Source organism: Cervus canadensis, chromosome X, assembly GCF_019320065.1.
Source record: "Cervus canadensis isolate Bull #8, Minnesota chromosome X, ASM1932006v1, whole genome shotgun sequence".
Lineage (NCBI taxonomy): Eukaryota > Metazoa > Chordata > Mammalia > Artiodactyla > Cervidae > Cervus > Cervus canadensis.
In genome coordinates this window covers 35,261,684-35,286,930 of record NC_057419.1, presented here as the reverse complement: position 1 = coordinate 35,286,930, position 25,247 = coordinate 35,261,684, and the positions used below count along the sequence as shown (strand labels likewise).

General features: G+C 36.5%; 1 protein-coding gene across 3 annotated transcripts; it reads right to left on the bottom strand.

Moving 5' to 3' along the window:
* Positions 1–276: 276 nt before the first annotated feature.
* On the bottom strand, positions 277–24,556 carry RLIM (ring finger protein, LIM domain interacting). Of its 3 annotated transcripts, none has more exons than XM_043458100.1 (5): positions 24,343–24,556; positions 22,464–22,526; positions 9,484–9,676; positions 8,456–8,539; positions 277–7,277 (listed from the first exon to the last, which is right to left on the bottom strand). In XM_043458100.1, the coding sequence occupies exons 3-5, from the start codon at positions 9,650–9,652 to the stop codon at positions 5,695–5,697; spliced, it is 1,836 nt and encodes a 611-aa protein (XP_043314035.1). In that variant the 5' UTR covers positions 9,653–9,676; positions 22,464–22,526; positions 24,343–24,556; the 3' UTR covers positions 277–5,694. The 3 variants fall into 3 exon arrangements, with proteins under 3 accessions (XP_043314035.1, XP_043314037.1, XP_043314036.1); XM_043458102.1 differs by having other exon boundaries at positions 22,464–22,521; XM_043458101.1 differs by lacking the exon at positions 22,464–22,526.
* Between the last annotated feature and the right edge of the window lie 691 nt (positions 24,557–25,247).

Genomic DNA, 25,247 nt, shown 5'->3' with positions numbered 1-25,247 from the left:
AAATGTCATTTACACAAATGTTTCCAGGATTCTTATATACGAATAGACTTTAATCTTTTATTTTACCACTGAAAAAGTAAGCCATTACACAATACAGAACGGAAGTTATATTTCATAAACCAGTACCTGCCCACACTCAAACAGTGAGGGGAATCAAAATCAAGGTTGCACTGTAATTCTACATGATTTTTAAAACCATGTCTATCTGACATTGGCGTGAAGCAACAGAATCTTTATCAGATTCCTCTTTTAAAAGAAAAACCCAAGGAGAGATGATCAAGCACAAATGATCACTTCATGCATTTTATTGATAGTCTATATTTTAAATCTGCAGTATGACATCTTACATAGGGAAAAAGCTTCTTCCTAAAAGATAACTATTAATAATCAAACCAGCTTTAATATGACTGACCTTTCAAGGTCTTGTTTTGCTTTAAACAAGTTAATTTTAAGCAGGTGTAAAGAAAGCACTGTACAAAAAAAAAAAAAAAAAGGAAACTGGGTACATTCTCAAAATTTAATACAGGGCTTCCCAACCAGGAGTCTGCTGGATAGATATTGGAAAAGGGTGTTATGTTCAGCTTTAAATTGAAAGAAAATGAGAAACCAGATAAAGTAAGACAACCAAATTCACTTCACTTTGTGATCCTTTCTGCTTTTCTGAAAGTCTCTCCCAGAGGTCAGGAAGCCCTGGTATAACAATCACTATAGTCTTTACAGAACATACATTTATGTGCTTCATGTTCAAAGACATAAAGGCAGTCTTTGTTACTGTTCCCCCTCCAAATCCCTTTAGATTCTTACAGGCTTCAGAAAGCTTTCCAAAACCGCTGCCCAGTTCTTTATCCGAATCTAAGTAAACATCTATACCAAAGCAGCTCTTCTTGGGAGAAGACAAAACAGGCACAGAAACATAATCAGGCCAATTGCGTACCTACTCAACTTGATACCGGATCACATGGCCCTACATCTTTAAAAGCAGCACCAGGAACAAATGGAGCTATAAAGAGGTAAAATCCAAACACTGGACAGTTAAAACACATACAAATCACTCAGTTCAAAGAATGTTAGCAAAGGGGCATTGAAAAGTGTTAAGGCTGGGCAGCCGGTTCAGCCGTATCTTGGTATTAAGAAAAATCTGCAATATGAGGAACTGATAGAGGAACCCTGAAATAACTAGGCACAGTCATACATTATGGGGTTTACTTTCACTGCATGTCTTTAAGATATCAGTCAATCTAAGCTTGGGGGTCTTTAGTAAACAAATCCTAACCAAAAATAAGTATTTTGGTGATTTTTGAGACTGTTGGAGGGTGTGCCTATTTTCTTGAAATTTGAATTAGAACACCTACCTACGTAGACATGAAAATAATCATAAAACTGATATAAACTTATTCCTTGAACAGCTCAAATATACTGCATTTTAGATACAAAATGGAGTTACTCAAATCATGAGATTGCTTACTTGTTCCAATATTCCTATTTTAGTAATGTTCCAGTTAAGAACTCTTTTCAGAATGCTAAAAATGTAAAGGGTAGGTATATAACTCACAGCTGTTTCTTAGCTGCTTTCTAAAAATCTAATTTAAAAATAAATGAAATACTAGTTACTTGGACCTTGTATTTTAACTTTCCAAATGAAGCATAAGTTGATTTACATTTTTTCAAAAGTGAACAATTTACTTGTTAATGAATTACAAGTTACTGAATATTGCTGAATAATAATTATTGAATAATCCGTGGGATTTTCCAGGTAAGAATACTGGAGTGGGTTGCCATTGCCTTCTCCAGGGATCTTCCCCACCCAGGGATCAAACCTGGGTCTCCTGCATTGCAGGTGGATTCATTATCAACAGAGCTACCAGATAAGCCATTATTGAATATTACACATATACTAAAGAATTATATTAAGGGAAGATAAATGCCTGACATTTGAACATGTGCCTTATCAATCTCTTGCATTACTAAGGTACAGTATACTTTAGTAAGTAGCAATCAGCATAGTCTTATAAGACAAAAGTGCCCGCAAATGTGGCTTCTATGTATTTAGTATTGGTAATATATTTGACAGGGAAGCCGGTAAAACTTAAAAACTCAAATAAGGCAGATTACAAGTATTTCTTGTTCACAAACAGCAAAGAAAAGAGGTGGAGTAAAGGGGGGAATAAAAATATCCTCCATCTTTATAAGTATCAAAAACAACCACAAGGTGCCACTGTATTCTAGCAAGCTGTAAAAATGGCTTTTTAAAAAGCATTTTGTAACATTCACTTCCCTATTATGTGGGTAGTTTGAGAACTGCTGAAAAGTTAGGGCTGATGCTGCTCCACTTCATGTCATGGACATCTGAGAAGCAGGTGATTAAATACAAAGTATATTAAGTGATAACCCTTCATAAAAATAATTTGAGACACTGACATTAGGAGAGAATACTTGGCAGGGAAAGAACATGTTTTCGACGGGGGCGGGGGGGGGGGCTATTACTTGAGGTAACACTTGTAACAGTTTCCTAACCTTAAATTTTGGATGAACTCCCATGATCATGTTTTTAGAGATTTCATGTACACACACACACACACACACACACACACACACACACAATCCTGGTACTAAATGTTTTTTTTAATTGTTTATACAATTGATTACTTATACTCCAACACTAACATGAACATTTTTCTCAATCCCCAACCTCCATTAACACCACTAAGGTATAACTAATGTGTTCTTTTTAGAGCAAATATTCCAAATTAAGTTTGGTTCCTCTAGTGTTGCTAAAGTTTGCAAACTTTAAAGCTAACTTGTTCAATTTTGTTTTTAGTACTAATAAATCTCAATCACGTCAGCTGCTTGCAGGTAAACACCTCAAACGTTTCAGACTAGTAAATGAATTTTTAAAAATAATCTGAAATATTCAAGAAAATTCAGTTTTTAGTTACTTTTTCCCTATGCATTGAACAACGTAATGCCCCAACATTGTTTTTTCTCGTTCCTATTATTGCATGAAGTTCAAACAAGGTCCTCAAGACAGAACCTTTTCGTTATAAAGAAAAAGTGCAAAGGTACAAAATGAAATGTAAAGTCTTTTGCAAGAAAATGCTCCCTCAAGAGAACAGGTGTTTGGATGCAGGTGGGAAAAAAGATTTTTGTTCTCCATTGTACATCTGACACCTACAAATGACCTTGTCTTCAATGTCCATACTAGAAAGTACATATTGGTCATGGACCTTGCAAAAAAAATAATCAAGTAGCAAATTCCACTAAAATATTTTTATCCATTCTACACAGTCCAATGGAAATTAATGAGTGCTACTGAAAAAGGTTTTCACATGCACATGTCCAATATGTGCACTGAAGGCTAAAAACTTAAAATTCTATTTCCAGTGTTTATGAATAGCTTCAGTATCTACATTCATAACCAGCATTCTGCATGAGTTAACCTCTTAATACTTCACAAATGAGTAATAATACATCTTGGGAGGTTAGGAAGGTACCTGTTAATAACTCTTTTATGCTTAGAATGTGATGCAGTTGTTTTTAAACTATTTAAAATGAACACCCCTATTATAATGGGACATTTTATACCAAGAGGAAAATGAGTTTGTTTTTAGCCAATCAGGACTACCCTGCAGATCTGAAAACCATAGATTACACCCTTAGTAAAGGATACAAGGAGGCTCACAAATATAAACGAATCCTGACTTTTACATGGACAATTTTTTTAGAAAGATAAAATGTATTACATAAGCGCCATAAACAGTAAAATCTGCTTATATTAAAAAAAAATAAGTGAAGCTTTGTTTGGACATTATTTTCTTGCAAGAGCAGTACATATCCTTAGTAAACAACTACCATATTTACAATTTCCTTGATACTTAGGTAGGATTGAAAGCCAGAGGAAAATATACAAGAATGAGCTTTGAAATAATCTTTACAGCTGAGTTGGTAACAGTTAAGGTAGCCAGATAATTTCTAAAGCAGACTTGTTTATTGTGTAGAGCATCTGACTACGTACACCTGGGTAATCAGCTCACTTTGTTAAGAGCCAAGGATGTGTTCAATCCCTCTTTGGGCCCACTAGCGTTTCCCAGAAAAAGACAGTCTTCCACAGTCAGACTAATCCTAACCCCAACTTGCCTCAAGAGAAAGTCAGCAAGAGTACTGGGTTCTTCACAAGGCTTACTAAGGAAACAACATAAAGTGCATATCCCATAGATTGTGAGTCAGCATTCTCATCTTCAAATATGGGCAGCACAATTAAAATTTGAATTTCAAATAACCAAACACGACTCACTTTTCACAAAAAATAAAAATCCCTTAGTTCTTCATCTTGTCTTTAGGTATGAGATATTAAGTCTGTATTAGAGATAGTAACAAGTGTGCACTGGTACCTTGAATAACCAAAATACCAAAAACAATGCAAATTTGAGACTTTCCTACTAGTATACACATCTGTGCCAACTTCAATTCTTATGCTAAATAAGTGGTTTATAGTCTCTTTCCTCCATTTTTTTTTTTTTTTTGAGAAGCAAACTTGCAAAAACATCAATGTAACTTGTGCTAGGGGGTAGTGGTTTGCTTTTCTTAAACCAAATTCTGCCAAATTTGCTTCATCTGCTCAAGTAGAATACTGTGCCAAGGATCTCACCATATGAAACCAGTTCATGTCTGTGGAATTACTGTCTTCATGAAAAGTTCTTCCAAGCAGTTTTCTCTATCCTCCCTCTTTCATTTCCTGCCTAAATCCATACTCTGTCCTTTCCTTTGCAGGTCACAGTAGCTGTTCACAGACATTAAATATTATAGATATGTTCTGCTCTTACATCTACACACTTACAAAAGCAGCTTTGTACTTTGTTTGGTGTGTGGTTTTTTTTTTTTTTTTTTTACTATGTTGGCTCACAAAAAGCAGTTTTTTTCATTTCTAAGCATGGTACTTTACAATTTTTAATGCATTAATACAACAGTGCATTGGAAAAAGTACTGAGCCTCTACAAAATAGCTTTACATTTTTAAACAAATGAATGTGATTTTTTCACTTACACAAGCATAGGCTTTTTTTTTTAATATTTCCACAAGATAAATATCTCAATTAAACTATAAGCTCACTCTACAGTGTGCCACAGTGATGGGCTTAGAAGACAGTTATACACTTAGAAGATCCTAATCTTAGTGTTATTTACACTGATAAGTCCAATATCACCTTGTCTGAAAGGTGAACAAATGATATTCAGAATGTAGCTGAATGTGTGCCAACTAATAACTGGGAACAGTATAGCTTTAAGCAGTCACTTAGGAAACATGTACTGTAACTGAGTCTAAACTGGGAATTTCCTTCACCCCTCTTTCCTATGGCATATGAAACTTTAAAGATCAATATGAAACAGGTAAGAGTCATTGCTAAGGCAGACCTTTTAAGGTAACAAAGGAGAAACTGACAAGTACATGATAAATCATCAGTAATAACAATTACTGATACTGAAATCAGATTTTTATGTCCTAACATGTTGCTTTTTAAATATTTCCTTTTATTTTGGAACAGAAATTAGAGAAAGGACAATGATTCATTCAGAAAGCAATGACTCAATTCAGGTTGCTACTTTACATTTAAGCACCACTCAAAAAGTGGACAGAAAGCAAGTGATTCCTGTTTGCCCATCACTATACCAGCTACATAGCTGAGAGTTCAGACCTTAATCACACAACACTTTCTCTGTTACCAGAAGCTAAGACTGCTCTGCGACAAATAGGACAAGTTGAATTTTCAGATAACCAGCGATCGATGCAGTGGACATGGTACTCATGGGAACAAGGTAGTTTACGAAGTTTGTTGCCTTCTGTGTATTCTGTAATGCAAACACTACAGGTTTTTAATGCATCATTTTCACCAAAACTTCTCATTGCCAAGTTGTCAATCTGTTCTTTGGTGAGTCCTCTAGGTTGGTCATCATCATCCTCATTTAAGAGGAAAAACTGAGCGAGACTAAGGAAGGGCAGAGAGCCACTTTCATCAAATGTTACTGGGGCCCTGTGTCGACCCTCTCGCCTGGCACCTGATGAGCCTGATGATGAGCTTCCTTCATTACTGCCTTCAAATACCTCTGAGCTATTCTCTGAACTTTCGCCATTGGAACTGGAACTAGGACTCGAACTGGAACTTGAACCAGAACTGCTACTACCACCAGAACCCCCTCTTCCATTCCGTGACTCTGACCTTTCCATATTTCGACTAGAGACTGAGCCACTAGGCTCTGAATCACTATCACTGTACATAAAGTAGCTTAACTCACCAAAACCTGTCATTATCTGCCTTAACATGGTCTGAATTGCAACAGATGTAGTCTCACTTAAACCAGTATTTAAGATTCTACGAATTGGAATTCTGATGGTACTGACATAGGTTCTCACACCTGCTCGCTCAGAACGTGAAAATGTACGCCTAAAACCTCCTCGTTCACTTTCATAAGTGACGGTGTTGTTTGGCGTCTGAGACCTTGACCGAGTTCTGCTAGCTATGCTATCTCTCTGCCGATATTCTCCAGGACGAACTCTTCTTACTTGAAGATCAAGGACTATGGTTGGAGGTCTCTGGCCTGATCCTGCAGATTCACCATTGCCAGTTGTGTCTGAAGATCCTGCTCCTTGTGAAGCATTTCTTGTTCCAGAAGCTGCAAAAAGACCTCTAGTTAGTAAGTCAGGTCCACTTATTTGCTGTCTTAATGTCACGTGGTGCCGGGTTCTAGAACTTCCTTCAGTCTCATTTACCAAAGGATGCTCAAAAGTCTGAGATGAGATACTATGATGAGATCTTCGTGGAATTTCACTCATTGGATGTAGAGGTGATCTACTTCTTTCAGCTCTTGCTCGGGTTCTCCGATGGTCTGGGCTCCTACTTCTTGCCCTTCTCTGACCTCTGGTAGGTGGGGCTTCTCCTGTTAATGCTTCAGCTGAATTTCGTTCTGATCTGGGTGGCCTTGCAGATGTTGATTCAGATCGTGGATTTTCCACTTGTCTTTGGCTGTTGTTGTCCATACTTTCTCCACTAGAACGTCTTGTAGATGGTTCATTTTCATTCTCTGGATTTTGGCTCCCATTATTACGGTTAACATTGATCTCTAAACTGAATCTGAAATCACCACTGTTTGGATTAGTCCGGCTCACTGCTCTCCAAGATTGGTTTCCTCTTTGCCCACTTCTTGTTGTATTTCCAGTTTGTCTGACTGAGTTAAGCCAGTCTATTATAGAGTCACCATTAGATACATCATCTGAAGAGTCTCCACCTGTTTTTCAAAAAGGGAGGGGAGAAAGGGAACTATTAAAAATAGGAAATCACACTCTGAAACTTCATATTATTAACAGAAAAACATTCTGAACAGATTTCAATTTACAGATTTTTTTTAAACTATACTGCACTGATTGGCAAGTAAAAGCAAGAAACTTTCAATTCCATTTTAAAACAGCAAGCTAATCCTAGAGAAATTTAAAGCATTTTTTTAAAAAGGGACTTGGGAGGAGGTCTATTTTTAGCATTGTATACAGAGGTAGTGTACCACTACCACTGGGGACTGTCAGAAGACATTTTTTCAGTCCACTGTCAAAACACTAACATAATCAAATAATGTAAAACACCAGTTAAGGTACAGGGCTAGTATTTTAGTTCAAATTACATTTTTTGGTTAAATTTTTATTAGTCTACAGCATTTCTTTGGGCTCTTAAGTGCCTCGGATAAAAATACAGGACATTTAAAAACTATAAGACTGCTTTAGACATTGCAAAAATATAAACAAGATTTACAGGTTACTCCTTCATGTCACCAAGATTTTAAATTAACATGAAATTAGAGATCAGAACAAGTAAAGAGTCTGAACCTAGCACAGTACATATACAGCACATTCAAAACCTAACTGTTATCATATTTCACACTGAAGAAGAAACACCAGACCTGAGGTAAGAACAAGATTTCTTAACAGTGCAACTATTTACATTTTGAGCCAAATAATTCTTTGTTGTGGGGACTGTGCTGTGCATTTTAGGATGTTTAGCAGCATCCCTGACCTCCACCCACTAGAGCAAACAGCAAACTCCCAACCAAAAATGTCTCCAGACATTATACCCCACTGAGAACCACCAGATTAGAGAATGCAACCTTTCTGCTGGTGAGGAACTCAGGTTTATGGGGAAACTTCAATGAAGATAGAAAATCAAGAAAAATGATCACATTTAAGACAGGACATTCCTATATCCCAATTAACACTCAAAAATATCCCAAAGGTGAAGCAGGAAAAAAAAAGTTAACATTCTCACCAAATATCAAGAAAATGCCAGTTCTTTTTATGAGCAGTTTCTTTAACACCAAATTAATTTGTGCTACTGCTGGATTATCTTTGGCTGACATTTATCATTAGGAAGCTCCTTATCCATTTCATCCTTGACACCCCTCTCCCAAGAAAAGCTTACCTCTATTTTCATCTGAGTTTTGTGGTGGTGGGCCCTCTTTAATTTGTTGTAGTCTCCTCAGCAACTCTTCCTCAGTACTTTCACCTGAAAACAGTTTAAAATGTTTGCGGAGTTATAAATAAAATCCAATGACTTATCCATCTGAGATGACAACCAAAGAGTGGGAACCTGAGTAAAATTCACCTATTTGAGAGCATGACATTACAACTTATATTTATTCGTATTCCTTTCCAGTTTACAATATGCTTTTGCATACAATATCTCATTCTTTAAAAATGCAACTCTGGGAGATAGATATTATCTGCATTTTAAGACAAACTCAGAGTAAGTGAGCTGATTTGTTAATATATAGCAGGGCAAGAAGGCCAACTCTGGCATTCTGACTCAAGTCTGGTACTGCTGGCTCAAAATGCACTCTGGCTCATAGTAACCATGCTAGCACCTTACCTTTTAAAATTTAAGCAATCACTCAAACATTAATAGAATTAAATAGAAATGAGGAGGAAGTGATATAATGAATTTTAACTAGAATCAAATGGGACCTAATGAGGCAAAACAGAATAACCAAGCACAAATTTCTGAATAACTGACTATTTTACCCAAGGCTAGCTCTGGTTGATTATGATTGGGACATATTCAGAGAATGAGAGATGACAAAACAGTTAAGTCTGTCCTAAGAACCAAAGTTCCCGTTAGCTCTTCCATACCACTGTCTAGTAAGTTAAATAAAGATAAATAACAAAAAGATTGTTCAGTTCCACTCTTTTCAATTCAGCTTACTATAAATTCGTAATATAATTCCTCACTAAAAATCCTGACATAGGGATAATTCCAAATATGAGTGAACAAAATCAAGTAATAAGTACAGCAGTAAATTTCATTCTATATCCCTGGTATTAAAATCATACTTCACAATGGTAAACAAAACATTTTTTTAAAAAACAGTTGTTTTTTTAAAAACCAGCAATTTATATATATGTATGTGTGTGTGTGTGTGTGTTTAAATCTTTAAACTACACATTGCATACCTGGGGTGCCTAGCAAATTGTTATCCCTCATAAGCCTATAATCTTCTTCACTGAGGTTATTTACAAATTGATAGAAAGCTTCTTCCCGATCCAATCGGTCCATCTGACTTCTGCGCTGTGCTGCAGACTGATCACCACTTCCTTTATCGTTACAATCTGAGCTTTCCATCTTGATAAACAAGTGGAAAATTATCTAAAAGGAGAAAGGAGATCACTCTTGAAAACAAAAGTCAGTATATCTTCTATAGAACAGTTTTAATTATGTGAAAATCCAGAATTCAGGTTGAGACATGGATTTTAAGACCTCATATGAATGGAAACTTCATAATAGAAACACTGAAAAGCACTGTTATACTAGGAAAAGACTAGGTCAGGGGTTGGCAAACTATGGCCCATGGACCAAACTTAGCCCTGGTGACTATTTTTCCTCCTTGAGATCTAAGAATGATTATTACACTTTTAAATGTTTTTCTAAGAGAATATTTTGTAATGTGTGAAAATTATAAGAGATCCAATAAATAAATTCTTAGCTACTTGTCCAGAGTAAAGTTTGGTTAGAGAAATACAAATAAGAATTCAGCAGTGTAGCAAGAATTGAATGGTGTCTGTTCAACAAGGTTAGACCCAAGAAGCTTACTGAATTCTTGGCACTATTATAATTGCTTTTGTTTTTTCAGTCCTCACAATGACACTGTGCACAAACACTGTTGTTATTGTTATTCCTTTTTTACAGATGAAGAAACAGATAAAGTATAGATAAAGTATAGAGAGGTTATATAACTTGACCAGGGTTACACAACAAGTGACAAGGCCGGAAGCTGAACCTGGACAATCTGAATTCAGGTTTCTCTATGCTCTATTGCCTCTCACAGAGATAAGACATGTAGAAAAGAAGTTCTAAAAATGCTAATGGTCAAGCCCACTTTCTCCATTTAATACGATGAGTGTGCACTGGTAATTTAGAAAAATGTTACAGTATAAGCATGGCACCTGAAATGCTGTCAAGTTATAATTTCATCACCGCAACTTGCAGTGCACAGATCACCAGTGCAAAGCAGTGACAGTGCCATATAGTCTCTGTCACAACTACTCAACTCCGCCATTATAGCAAGAAAGCAGCCCACAGACAATATGTAAATGAATGTGTACAGCTGTATTCCAGTAAAACTTGATGAACACTGAGTACCATCTCTAAAGGCACAGTATGGATTATTTTATTAGAGTAGATGGCAAATATTATAATACAATGACACTAAAACTGTGCTAAAATAATAAAATATGCATTCATATTATTTGACTAAGCACTGATCATACTATTTACAATTCACAAGAAAGCTATGGTCTGAAAAATTAGAAAACTTAAATATCACAAAGTATTTCCTCACAAAAATAAAAAATGAAGCTTCAACCAGAGTAAGTTTCTAAGTGGCTCTTTGTTGGCTAAGCAAGGAAAGACATTTATCAATGTTATGTTAGCTAAATTGTGTTTGACTGCAGAAGCTAAACAAATAGTCCACAGAAAATAAACTGGTTTAAGATTATTAGCCTTTTAATGAGAACAGTTGCTCAAAAAGTGACGATACTGGGATACATCAATCATCAAGTGAAAAACAAGGAAACAAATGATTGAGTAGTTCCCTTTGGCTCTTGATGAGTTGACAAATATAACTGATACTATTCAGTTGCTTATTCAAGGAGTCAAGTTATTTGAGGAGTTTGAAGTAACTAAAGAAGTAGTCTCTATGAATAGTTTGCATGGAACAACTAACTACAGGTGATAACATTTTCAAAGAAGCTGAGAAACACTAATTCAGCACAACCTGAGGTGGAATCTGCGAAGATGTGTTACAACTGAAATGGTGGTTAAAAAAAGTATGTGTAGAGCAAAAATATATCTAGTTGGGCAAATTTACAATTAAAATTCTATGCTTGTATACTGATTAGACAGCGTACTTGTATGTGTGAAGACATTTTCAATGACGAAATATGTAAAATCTCATTTCAAATCAGAAAACACTAAATGGACATCCGCAAATGATTCTGATGATAAAGAACGTTTAGCCCCAATTAAGCAAAATGTTATCCCACCAAAAAGAATACCATTCTTCTCACTAGTAGATCTATATTATAAAACATTGTACTCATTTATTATTACATCAAGAAAAACTCTGTGGAAATTTGGCTTCTCTCTTTTTATATAAATAATTATGTAATATGTTCAATTCTGATTAGCAAAGTGAAAAAAATTTACTATCTGGCCTTTTACAGAAAAAGTTTGCCAACCCCTACTCTGGATAGTACATAAAACTAGCCAAAACTTAATTGTCACTATTTGTACAGCCCTAGGAAAATATATATATATATATTTATAGTATATTCTTTTCCTTCTAACCCCAGATTGACTTAAATTCACAATGACAAGATAAAAGTTAATTCACAAACATGTGAAAATCTGATTTGTGGAAAAGCAGTCATCTATGTTGGTACTACAATTTAATCCAACACACAAAACACGAAGTATCTGGATGTTTATGTCAATACTAGAGAAAAATAAAAACAAACCATCTTTCAGATATTAAAAAAAACAAAGAAGACTGTCTACCTGTCTGATGAGTCTAAACAAATTTTAGGCTATACATGGGCACATCTGGCTCTCCACTGTTTTTCTTAGATCATTATTCTTAGAACTATCATTAGTTTATCATTCTTAGTCTATCATTCTTTAAACAAATAAGATGAATTATCTCAAGGAAAGGGAAAGGGAGAGAGACCTTAATATTTTTTGGAGTTTCCTAATTTCACAACTAAGATTTCTTAATTTTGGTAAGACTAAACTATATAAATTTCTGAAAGATGTTGTTTTTTAAATAACTTGAAACTGTAAGACTAGAAGTCAACAGGTTAAATAAAACACCCATTAACGTTATATGGGCCAGGCAATGAAAAAAAAACAAGAAGCCCAAATTTTCCACAACTTAGTATTGGTAATAAATAGCATGCAGTTAATTTAAAAAAAATACAGAAAAGCACAAAGAAAGTTCAGCCATAATTTCCCAAACCAAAGAAAATCACACTTGGCTAATATTAAGCAGTTAATATTCTGAATAGTAGTAACATGAAAGGACCAAGTCCACTTACGAAGGAATAGATCAATAAATAGTTTCGAAAATAATTTCTAAAAACTGAAAACTCAGTAGGGCTGAAGGGCTTTAAGAATGTAAAGCTTTCAAAGAAGGCAAAAATTCCTGATAAGTTCTGAGATTTGAAGGACAGGAACCACAGATAACAGAAAAATCACATACCAAGGACTGTTACAAGAATGGCACAAAGTCTTAAAAACAGTGTCAGAGGTTAAAGCCCACAAGGAACAGAAACTTTCAAAAGTATGGGAAAGAGCTTTTAAATGGCTTTGAAAAACAAATCTGAAATAAGAATGAGATCTTTTACTAAGCCTCTGGTACAGATGGTATATTAATAGAAGATGGTAGGTAGAGGCACTCAACTTCTATCTTATTCAGCAAGAAGAATCATCTTCCAACTGGAAGTAGTGGAAAAAACCAAGTTTCTCAAAGAAAAAAAAAATCAAAATCCAAACTGCAAAATTTCCAGTCTTTGAAAAATCAGAGAACAGGAGATACCAGATGATCTAATCTGCAAAGAAAGTGACATCTATAAGCGATAACACAGCAAAATCTGGCACAAAACCTGGGGGGGGGGGTGGAATTCTGCTATAGACTATCAGATATATTGCAAACACGTAGAAAAACATGTTCACCAGAAGTGGAATTCACTGTCAAATTAACCTTACTTGCATTACACAGTCTTCTTTCACATAGAACTTGCTTTACAAGATTCTCACATTAAAATCACCTGAGGAGCTTTCTCTGGGGCCAATCAGACAGCGACATTTTAAAAATTCCGCAGGTAATTCCATTGTACAGTCAGAGTTGAGAAACTTTTTGATAGAGGCATCAAGGTAATACTGCTGAAACGTCTGGCTTGGTTTTTGTACAGAGTCTGAAAAGCTTTTGCATCCTATTTTATGGAGAAATATAGGCTAGATCCATGCTTCTCAAACTTCAGCATACAAATGAACCACCTGGAAATCTTGTAAAAATACAGGTTCTGATTCAGTAGATTGGGGGTGAGGCCTGAGAGCATGCATTTTAAATAAGCCTCCATGTAATAATGCTGATGCTGCTTATCCTACAATCAGTTTGAGTAGCAAGGAGCTTGATGACAATACAACTTAACAGATTCACAGCTGCTGAATACCACTCTCAAAGATTATGGAGCAATGTTAACCTGCGAAGAGCCCAGTCTTAAGCATTTTGAAAAGAACCAAGTCAAAGACATACCAGCCAAATCTATAGACAACTCAACGCTTGGAGTTAGTAATGAAGATGTATATAATAAAAAAAAAAAAAATCCTGAATTCTCAGTGGGCTGTGAGGATGAGTGGAAATCAACAAAAATGATGGTAAATGTGCTACTTTAAACACTTTAAGGGTTATCAAGCTGATGGGGAGAGGGGGGACCTGTCCTGGCAACATGAAGATGACTTGAAGTTTTTAGTTAACAAAAGCTCAGTTAAAAGCCTGTTTGACTTGACTGTTAAGAAACCTTGGAGTCACAGGTTGACAAACCTTTCCTAGGTCACAGTGTTCAGATAAAAATAGGTAGTAGTGTCAACGCTACTTGCTGTTCAGACTATACGTGGAGTATCTGAAACATTAAAAATACATACAAAAGGACATTGACAAACACAAGAAAATATGTAGAGTGACCAAGATGGTGAGAAGCCAGGGAATACCATAAAATAAATGGCTAAATTACTTGAAAATGTCTAGCCCAAAGACAACACTAAAAATGGAAACGATTACCACCTTCAAATATTTGGAGTTATAACATATAAGAGAGCAAACCACAGGGTCAAATTAGAGCCAAGAGTTGAAGAAATATGAAGCAAATAACTCTGTCTTTTAATAGTCAAACAAATAAGACTGTCCAAAAATAGAGACGCAACCAGTCTCTTCAAGCAAACTACTACCAACTTCTGGAAGTATTCAAGTAGAGGCTAGATATTAGGTAGGAATTTGAACAGACTGATTTCAAAAGATCCTTTGGACTAAAATGTCATTAAGGATAGACAGTCCCTTGGTTTCCTTATTCTGGGTCTAGGGTCATACTAAGCCACATATTCCCAGTGACACAATTTTGTTATAACATTTTCTTGACAAAACCAATCCACTTATACTGCCCCATCCTTTCCCTCCAATACATCTTGTACTTTACTACCTTCACACTTATAATGCTCTCCCTTCAGCCCTCCATTTAGTCTCTCCCCATTTCACTCACCCCTCAAGGTTCAATGAAATCTTACTACCTAAGAAGCTATTACTGACTACCCCAGCTAGCAATTTTTTTCAACTATCTCTGCACACAGCATTTGCCTGTGCCACTAGTGTCACTTCCTGCATCACAAGGTCTTTTATATTTTTGAAATACTAATTTTATTAATATCTTATGTACCCAACAGATCCAAAAGATCATTTCAACATATTATCAATATAAAAATTATTGAGATGTATTATATTCTTTTTTAAAATTCTAAGTCTCAGAAATTTGGTATCTATTTTATACTTACAGCACATCTCAAATTGGATGCTAAATTTTCAATGGTTAAAGTGAAATGTAGTCCTAATGAAACAAAAAAGTCATGTTTAATGGAAAAAATTTACATTGTTTATTTAGCTTAATTAAAATGAAAGACAATTAAAAGTTTAGTTCCAGTTAATTAATGACATTTCAAGTGTCCAGTAGCCACATGTGCTTACAGGTTACCATATCGGACAGTGCAGCTTTAAAGAATTTGTTCGTAAGGTAGAGAAACTCCACATACGGGAAGAGCTCTAAAGTGTTCCCAATATATTGTTTCTGCTCTATAAACCCACTATTTATGAATCCCCTTTATACTTTTCAAAAGTAAAATAATAATGGTGAGGGTGAGGTGAGTGTTAGTCACTCAGTTATATCCGACTCTCTGTGACCCCATGGATTGGGGCCCACCAGGCTCCTCAGTCCATGGGATTTTTCCAGGTAAGAATACTGGAGTGGGTTACCATTCCCTTCTCCAGGGGATCTTCCCCACCCAGGGTTCGAACCTGGGTCTCCTGCATTGCAAACACTCTTTACCATCTGAGTGACTAGGGAAGATAATGGTGAATACAAAAACACATGGAATAGATGATTCTTAATTACAATCACCAATCTTCAAGTTCACTCTTGACCTAGAAATTCTAATATTTCCTACATGGAAACTAGAGACAAAAAAAAAAAATCATACCTCTATTCAAAACCCTCTCAACACTGATTCTGGAGACTGCTAAATCCTAAATAGCTCCTGCCTGATGAGTTTAGAAGTTGGGTTATTCTATTCAAGAGGGATTTTTACTTCGGTTTATTTTTTAATTCAAAATTTTAACAATGAGACACACAAAGTAACATGTGAACAAATCCAAATTACTATTACTTCCATAGTAACATGCTGCTCTCCCTTCTCCCTGCCTACATCAGAGAAAATAAATTATTTTCCCCACATGGCATCCTTGCAACACATTTATTTCAAAATTGCAATCAAACTGGCAAGGCTTCATTAAACAGAACACACCATGTTTTTTGCTAAGGTATAGATTTCCATTTAAAATGCTGTTCATTTCTTGCAGTTGATTAAGGCACAGGGAGAGAAAAAGCCTATTTGCTTCCCTACTTTTGCCCAAAGCATTCATTCTTTCTGCTTTATTCTGTATTTCCCTGAGTTGGGAGTGGAGGTCAAGAGATTCCAGCACTGGCAAGACAGATGTTACAGCTTTAGAGAGTTACAGCTTTAACATCTGCCAAGGTCCACCGGACTAGAAGTTAATTACATTTTGAAAAAATAAAGGAAATCCTGAATGTAAGCAATGCCTTTAAATGCCTTGTAAAATCATCTTACGAACATACACCCAGTGAGTCTGGTCTCATTTTAAGCAGTGTCTTCACTACCTAAGTGGTAAAAAAAAAAAATGAAAAAAAAAAAAGTAATAATTCTAAATCAGAAGTTCAGAAAGTTAAAACATGCCAAAGATGTCAGGAGACTGCAGTTCAAATGATCAAATACAGATCTCTCTCCATTTTGGTGTGAAAAGATCAGTGAAAGATTATGTTAATAAAATGGGTCTCTAGATTCTACTCTGTGGTGAACATTGTGGTACATTTTCAGTCTAAATAAGGTATGAGAAAAAAAGAATCCCCATACCCCCTGGGCTCCTTCTATCATCATTAATTAGAAAATTTTAAATATTTTCATTCAGTTACCTTATATTGAGTTATAATATTCATGTGCACAGTCAGAAATTTTGGATTAAATTTACAGTTATCATCAGTCAATTTTAAACTTAAATATTTTTATGGAAAACTTAACCAATGAAACTTAAGAGAAAAAATGTGTAAGTGTTCTTAAATCACTTAGGTCTCTTCCTAGTTAAAAGTAATATTCATTGCCCTATTCATACAGCCCTTTCGCCTGTATTTCATTTAAGCCTTACAACAATTCTATGAAGTAGGAACTACAAACTCTATTTTACAGATAGGAAACAGAAGCAGAGAGAGAGGAAGTGATTTACCAAAGGCCATGAGGCTAGTAAATGGAAAGGGCCAGCAATTAAATCCAGGTCTCCTGATTCCAAATCCAATCAACTTTTCAATAAACGGTTCACTGCCTCCCAATATATCCTAAGACCATATACCTTAAAAATACATTCCTTCAATCCTAACAGGCATGTCCAACATAATCAACCTCACTATCAGCTTTTTAGTTGATGTTTGGGGCTTCCCTGGTGGCTCAGAGGGTAAAGAGTCTGTCTGCAATGTGGGAGACCCGGGTTCGATCCCTAGGTTGGGAAGATCCCCTGGAGAAGGAAATGGCAACCCACTCCAGTCTTCTTGCCTGAGGCATGGACAGAGGAGCCTGGCAGGCTACAGTCCATAGGGTCACAAAGAGTTGGACATGACTGAGCAACTTCACTACTTTCACTTAGTTCATGTTCACTGCTGGTATGAAAACTTCCAAAATGACAAAACATCTTATAAGCAGTATGAACCCAGCAGGGCTTCTTTTTAAACAAGTCAACTTTTAGTATTTTTGTTTTAAATACAGTTGCCCCTCAGATGCATAGCATATTTTATTAACCTTATTTCTTTCAGGGTACTATGTGCCAATACAGCCAAATCCATTCCTGGAAAGTAAGTAGCCAAATTAGAAAATCTGCCCAGTCATTTCAAAAACTACTCATCTAGTCAGTAACTGTATGACTATGACTGTGTCAGGTAAATTTAATTCTGGGGAGGAAAAGCGAGCAAGAAGACCAAACTTGAGATTTATTCTATAATTAGGGAGTTTAAAGCAGATTTTATTCACCTTGAGAATTTTAAAAGCATTTTTAGTGATTTCAATTCTTCTACAGTAATTATCATATATTAATATAAATTATGCAGATTACTATGTTTCTGACCACAGCTATAAGTATTTAATTCTCCTAACCCACATACACTAATCTTTAAAACATGTATTTCTGTTATGATGTTAGGGCAAAAAGTCACTTAAAACATACTGTTCAGTATTAATGGATCAGGAGACCTGGTGCTAAATATAAACACACATACTATATTCAATGGACATACTTCATCAATTAAGATTTAAGGCACCAAAATATACAGTTAAAAAAACAACAGACATAAAAAAATGAATTCTGAAATTCAAAAGGTTGTATGAGTATCAATTTTAAAATAAACCACATCTATTAAGTCTGGAAGAAATCACTTCTTTTTAAAAATCAGAAAGTATAGTGGGAGGGAGGAATCAAGATAACCTAATGTCAACCAACTACTGAAGTTATCTTGGGCACTGTCACTTTCTGGATGTGTTCAAACAAGCTCCAAAATTCAATAGTGACCTAAAGTACAACACGCCAACAACAACAAAAAAAATCATAGGTATCAACATAAAAATGTGTCATACTGAAAAAGGGCAAGCATTATTCTGTTTGCAACAGAGCTTCTTTCTTGATTAAGAACCTCATAGAACAGATGAGAATTAATGACAGGCAAGCCTTGTGTATAAAGAAAATGTCAGGTCAATAATACCATCATCAAAATGAAAAATATTTAATATAGTTGAAAACAACAACAAAAGCCAAGTCACAAAGAACTACCGAATTTGAGGTCTGGATATAAAATACCATCGTATATGTAGTTACCAAACGTGTTGGGAATTTTTCCTATACAGAATGATTAAAACTTTACAGCATTTGCAGCCAACAAATCAAAGGCTGACTGAGTAGCAGGGTGGAATTCAGCTCTGTGAAAATGAAAAAAGAGAAGATACTAGGTTCCAGTCTTGGCTGTAAGATTAACTATGTGAATCTGGCCAATTATTTAACCTTTTGTGTCTCAGGATCTCCATCAGTATTAGTGTACTGGATTAAGCTATCTACAAGATACCTTTCCAATTCTAATAATCCAGACTATGATATAACCTACATCACATTACAATATTAGGTTGGAAAAATAAAGGTCAAGAAACAACATGAATAACTAGGATGTAAGCTTAAAACCTGTGCTTTTCTCACTGCTATTTCACTCATACACTTCTCTTTTTATGACTATCTTATTTTTAAAAAAACAAATACAAAGCATTCCTCTTTAAAAAAATAGGGTAGGGTTTATGTTTCACTGCCTTATTGCACAGTACCTCTCACCACCCACGCAATTTATTTCCATTATTGGCCTATTGGAGGATGGTACTAAGGCCTCTGCCACTGCTGATACTCCTAGAGCAGTATGAGATTATAAAATATCTGCATGGCAATGTTAGCTTAGCCTCACTTGTATTCTATCTTTATCACTTGAAAAGGACATCAGAAAAAAAAGGATTCAGCATGTGTTTAATCTCTTGGCAGGAATTCTGCAGCTCACAAACAATTCTAATGACAACAACCTTCTAAAACAGTTAAATCAAAAGAATATTAAGAATGCCAACAAATCAAAGGATGGAGACCAGGCCAAATGCTGCCAATTCACAGGAACAAGTTAGTTTAAAAAGGAAACCATTATGACATTTCAATTCACTCAAGTACTTAAGACAGGGAATTTAATCTTCGATTACCCAGTTCATGTTCTTTTAGTATCAAGCTATGCCACTAAATTAGAATTTGGTCTTATGCACACTAACTCAACTCTGATTTCTCATTATTCTCAAGAAGTCAATGACTCAAAAACCCAAAAGGCTCATGTGCTTATTTTTAAAATGTTTTAATGCAAAAGTCATTGATTACTGGCAATTCTGGTGTTAGTAAATAAAGTACTATTTTTTAAGATATAAGTTTTCCACCAAAAATGAACTATTTTTAAATCATGTGACTGAAAAATATCATCTACACAAATGACTCCTATATTGTCTGAGGAAAATAATTTTGTATTACAGAACCAAACACATTGACAACAGTGATTTCTGAACCAGTGCTCCTACAGAGAAATGATAACAAAGGTGACCACATATACCTAGTTTGTCCATATGAGTTGTCCTGTAGTGATTATTAACACAGTCTTCTTTCACTCTTAAAAATGTCCCAGTTTGGATAAATTATAAGGTGACCTCAAATGTAATTGACACTAACAGGAACTTTGGTCAATACAAAATGAAAAATGTAATTACGAGTTAAACCCTTTCTTCACAGAATCAAATGTAGAGCAAGAGGAAAGAGACCATTTTTCATTTCAGAAAAATTTGAAAACACTGAACACAAATATCTCCTTCCCACCACAGAATGGATCATGTTCATCATCATGCAAATGCTGTAATAGCAGTCCAAACTGCTGCTCTGAAATTATTGCAGTAAGCCCACAAATCTATATACACACATGTACTATTTACAGATATTTGTCTTCCAAATATATGTGGTATTTTGGCTAATGAAATTAAACCCTTGAGTTGAAGCACTAAAATACAAGAATTTGTTGTTGTTCAGTCTCTAAGTCACATCCAACTCTTTTGCAACCCCATGGACTGCAGCCGTCCAGGATCCTCTGTCCATGGGATTTCCAAGGCAAGAATACTGGAGTGGGCATTTCCTTCTCCAGGGGATCTTCCCGACCCAGGCATTGAACCACTTCTCCTTCACTGGCAGGCAGATTTTTTTTTACCACTGAGCCACCAGGGAAACCCAAAATATAAGACTATGTACAGCAAAAACATCAAATATCTATTTCCGGAGCAAAACCACAAGTTCACAAATATACTCCCAAATTGTTTAAGACTGTCAAGATTTTTACCTCTAAAATAAATTGCTTTATTATCTGGGAAACTTCTATTTCAAAAAAATGAAAGAAAAAAATAGAAGTGTTATTGCTTTCTTACACTGGGTATCAAAATGTCAAAGGATCATGTAGACTGGGTACTTTAAATCAATGGGCTATAAGGTTTGGAAATGTCTGTATTACAAAGAAATGTTATGGAAATAGATTTACAAAAGAAAAACATGTCGCAGTCCTAGGCACTGGCCCAAAATTCTAGCATCTCACTGGTCTGGTTTTGACAGAGGACTTTTCATGTTCTAATTTGTTATCCACTCTATGGTAAATCAAGGGAACAGGAGGTTGGTGAGTGGTTTGCTATTTCCCAATCCGCTACAGCTATGGAAAAAGTAATACACACATTGTAATTGGATAAATGCAAATATCCCATTTGATCTACTGTATATAAGGCCTCACTACATGTTCACTAACATGAAAAATATATCCAATCAGCCTAACACTTCTAGATATCACTTATCAAGCTACTTCTTAAAACCACTTCTAATTTTAAATTGTTTTATCAAATTATATTACAGGCAGTAACAGCTGAAACAAGAACCCCAACAGACTGAGAGAGAGAGTACAATCGTTAGATAAGTCTCACTTGCTTCATAAAGCAAAGTTCCTTTGAGTGTTAACAGAAGTTTTTGGTGCAACTTAACCTATAGATTTTTTTTTTTATTACAACCTTTCATTTTCTTTGCATTTCTGATCTAATAACAAGTCTAAGGATATAAAAGTTTATTGACTTTGGCATCAGACAGACCTGGGTTAAAATGGGGGCTCCTACCACTTATTAGCTTTTTGAGAACAAATTATCTAATTGAGAACAAATTATCTAATCTCTCCTCTAAGTCTCAGTTACTCTGTAAAACAGGTAACATCCTCATGAAGCTTGGCTGTAAGGATTACAAAATCACACATGTGAAGCACAGAACCTAGCACGTAAGTATTCAATACAAATAATTATGAATTTAGGCTAATTACCCATTCCAGTTTGCATGGGACAATCCTGGTTTGCACATGTTGTCTAGGAAAATAATGTTCCTTTTTCTCTTTAAAGCATCCTAGCTAGGGCAATAAATTATATGATTACCTTAACAATGATGATGAAAGAGGTTGATGTCAATTAAGAATATTATATATTATGACTTTTCGGATCTTGAAGGAAAAATATCAAATGTCACACAGAATAATTATATTCCTGTAATATAGTCTACTGTTAGTTCATTTAGTTATTCAATAAACATTTAAATACTACTTATTTATACTCATCCCATTCCAACAGCGATTAAAGGAAGCAAATTTCTATTTTGTTCTTTCTGTTCTATACAGGTACTGATAAATTTTAGACATTACTTTAAAAGAAGAAAATTGACAGAGCACTAATGCAGTTCCAGCTACTCAGAAACACTACCCTTTGAATTCCCAGTGAAAAACACCCATTTTCACCATTAAGAATGCCCGACACCAACTAACATATATCAAAGAAGCCCATTCAATTACAGGGCCCCCAAAACAGAATAAATATTTTAAAACATGCATTCTACACATAAATCATCAGGAGACGCAACAAAAAATAAAATTACCTGACTGTTATGACATAGTATTGTATACAATAAACTGGATTTTAGTTTTCTTCACTCTCTGCTCTAGAAAAAAAAAGAATCCATTATTCTTCCTCTTTTATAAGATAGACATTTTCTTTGAAACAGACACATCCTAAAAATTACATATCCTATGTATTTTAGATACACACCCGCCATTAATTCAACCTAATTCCACATTAGTATTAGGATATTTGGGGAGACTAAGAAGGTCAGAGGGAACCAACAATCTTATATGTTAGAAGATATCTTTTAAAGGCTGACAGCCCATCTACCTTTTAATATAAACTTATTTAAAATGGGCTTTTACACATCAGATCAGTAATTATTTTCAGATTCTCAGTTACTTTCAATAACTTATTTGGTACGTTACACTAGCCTAAGGCAGGAACTAAAAGTATGAGAGATCATCAGGACATTTTAGGCTAAAGAAAAACATTTTTTCAGTAAGAGAAGAGTATCCTAAAATAAAAGTAAAAAAATATTTAGATTGGTCTTCCTGGGTACTTTATTTCTACAACTTAGAAAACTGATTCTGGGGCAGTGATAACTGTGCCTGTCTGCTCTCAAGTCATCCAGGACGGACATAATGTACCTGATGGGGTGATAAGAGTATTTTGTCTTTAATAATGACAAGAATTGTTTTAAAAAATGACTAGTAGTAGTGTATTTCTTCCTCCTTTCAATCATCCAAAGCCACTGCGGTTAATTCTGATTCAGGAAATGCGGACTCCTTATTTCCAGCAAAAGAAAAAATTATTGTGGGGCCTCGCTAAGAGTGAATGACAACCTAATATAAATGCTTCCTCTTTCCGCAAAACGAAAGAACGACCTAAATAGACAAGCCTGCTAGGCCTCAGATTCCCGGACTAACCTGTGGAATAAGTATGGTGAAACTGTCTAGGGAAGGAACGTGGCTGTCTCCTCCATCTTGAAATTAATCAGCATAAGGGAAAAAGGGACGGAGTATTCAGGAAGCAGAAGCCCAACCGGTTAATACTAGTTACTAAAGCTATGGCGTACGTGGCAGGTACCGCCCGCAGAAGCCGAGACCCTTAGGCATTTTTTTGAGGGGGGAGGGGTTGGGTTGTGCACGGATTGAACGGAAATTAACTTCAAAATCATTTGGCCCAATTCCCATCCTCAGCCAGGGAAAAACAACAAACACGCAACGGCTTTTCCCTCCCTTTTGGGGGGAATCCGTGGAGTGGTATCTGGCAAAAGATATGCCAGGGTTATTCAAGCAAGGGAGTAAACCACATTTGTCTTAGATCCTCAGGGAAGATGTCATCGTGGCCTCAGGGGGCGCCTAACTGATAGTGCCCTGCAGAAGCAGAAGGCTCAAAATGGGGTTTTGCAAATCCTGGGAAATCTAAAGGCCCGACAGTTCCCAGCATCTAACTTAGAGCAGTCTGATTTTTTTTCCCCCATTTCCTAAACCCAAGCCCGCCATGTAAAAGAGAGGGGGAGGAGGAGGAGGAGGCGAAGGAAGTCTCCAGAGAATTGAGGAGAGGAAAACCTGAGACGATCAAAGATTCTCATGCCTGAGGCCAACACTCGAAAATCGCCTCCCCCAAATTCTTAAGGTTCTGGAGGGCCCCAGCCGCGGCTCGCGCGGCCACGGAGAGGAAGTACTACCTTCCTCCTTCCCCTTCTTAAAAAAGCCTGTGACTATACACCCAACTAAAATGGCAGCGGAGACTACGCCACGGAGCCCCCCACAGCAACCGGTGCCTGGGGTCCGGAGGCGGCGCTGAGCCTCCGCCACGATGCACCACTCAGGCCATTTTGAGAGAAAGCAGCAGATGGGGCTTCGCTGTCTTCCTCTCGCTCTCCATCCGTTTCCCAAGGCTTCACTTACCCGGTTTTGGTGTCGGGATCCGACTCGGTCGGTTCGGCCGCCGCCACCGCCGCCGGGGCTCCTGCGCGCCTCCCCTGCCGCAGCTCTCAAGCCCGCCTCCGATGAGTCGCTGGTCGAGACCCGCCTCTAGCCCAGCGCCTGCTCGGAGACGTTGCTCAGGCAGCCATTATCTTCCCCATTGTTACCAAGCAGCGACAGGAAACGCCTGCCCACAACAGGAAGTGATGATGCCGCGTCCTGGCCCCACAGTCCCAGCCGATTATCCACTCCCAGCCGATTATCCAATCCCAGGCGATTCCTCGAAAAACCCTCGGTGAGAGGAGGAGGTGGCCAGCTGACGACGCGGCAGGGCGGGCCGCGGCCTGGAAAAGGAAAGCTGCTGTGCCGCCCACCATGTGACAGGCCCCACCCTCCTCCGCCATTTTGAATTGTGGCGAGAAATTCGTGTTCTGAGAACTGTGAGAACCTTTCCCATTTTGAAAACTGGAGGACGTCACTGTATGACTGCTGGAAGCCCTTTTCAGAGAGTGAGAAACGCGGTATTAGTCTAACCTGACGTCGATTCACACAGTTAGGACCGGTTAATACAGCATTCTACCTTTATCCGAATACATTTATCGAATGCCAACTGTAGGTGTCAAACACTAGTATAGATGTTGGGGATACAGTGCAAATTAAAGCAGACCAAAATCCCAGTTCTTGTGTATCTTTATATTCTCGGGGGAGGGACAATAATTATATATATATATATATAAAATACATAAAATTAATGACAAATGCTAGGGAGAAAAATAAGGCGAGGGAAGGTGGGTGGGAGAGCGCCCGGTGGCGGCAAATGGGAATTGCAGTGTTAAAGAGTGGTCCGAGGTGGCCTCTCTCAGAAAGTAATTCTGAAATTCTTGAAA

What these genes read in the sequence shown, in the direction of transcription:
- RLIM (XM_043458100.1), bottom strand. Translation starts at nt 9,652, where the DNA reads ATGGAAAGCTCAGATTGTAACGATAAAGGAAGTGGTGATCAGTCTGCA. An exon ending in CAATTTGCTAGGCACCCCAG is followed by an intron (nt 8,540 to 9,483) that starts GTATGCAATGTG and finishes AACTGTTTTCAG; the next exon opens with GTGAAAGTACTGAGGAAGAG. An exon ending in AAACTCAGATGAAAATAGAG is followed by an intron (nt 7,278 to 8,455) that starts GTAAGCTTTTCT and finishes TTTGAAAAACAG; the next exon opens with GTGGAGACTCTTCAGATGAT.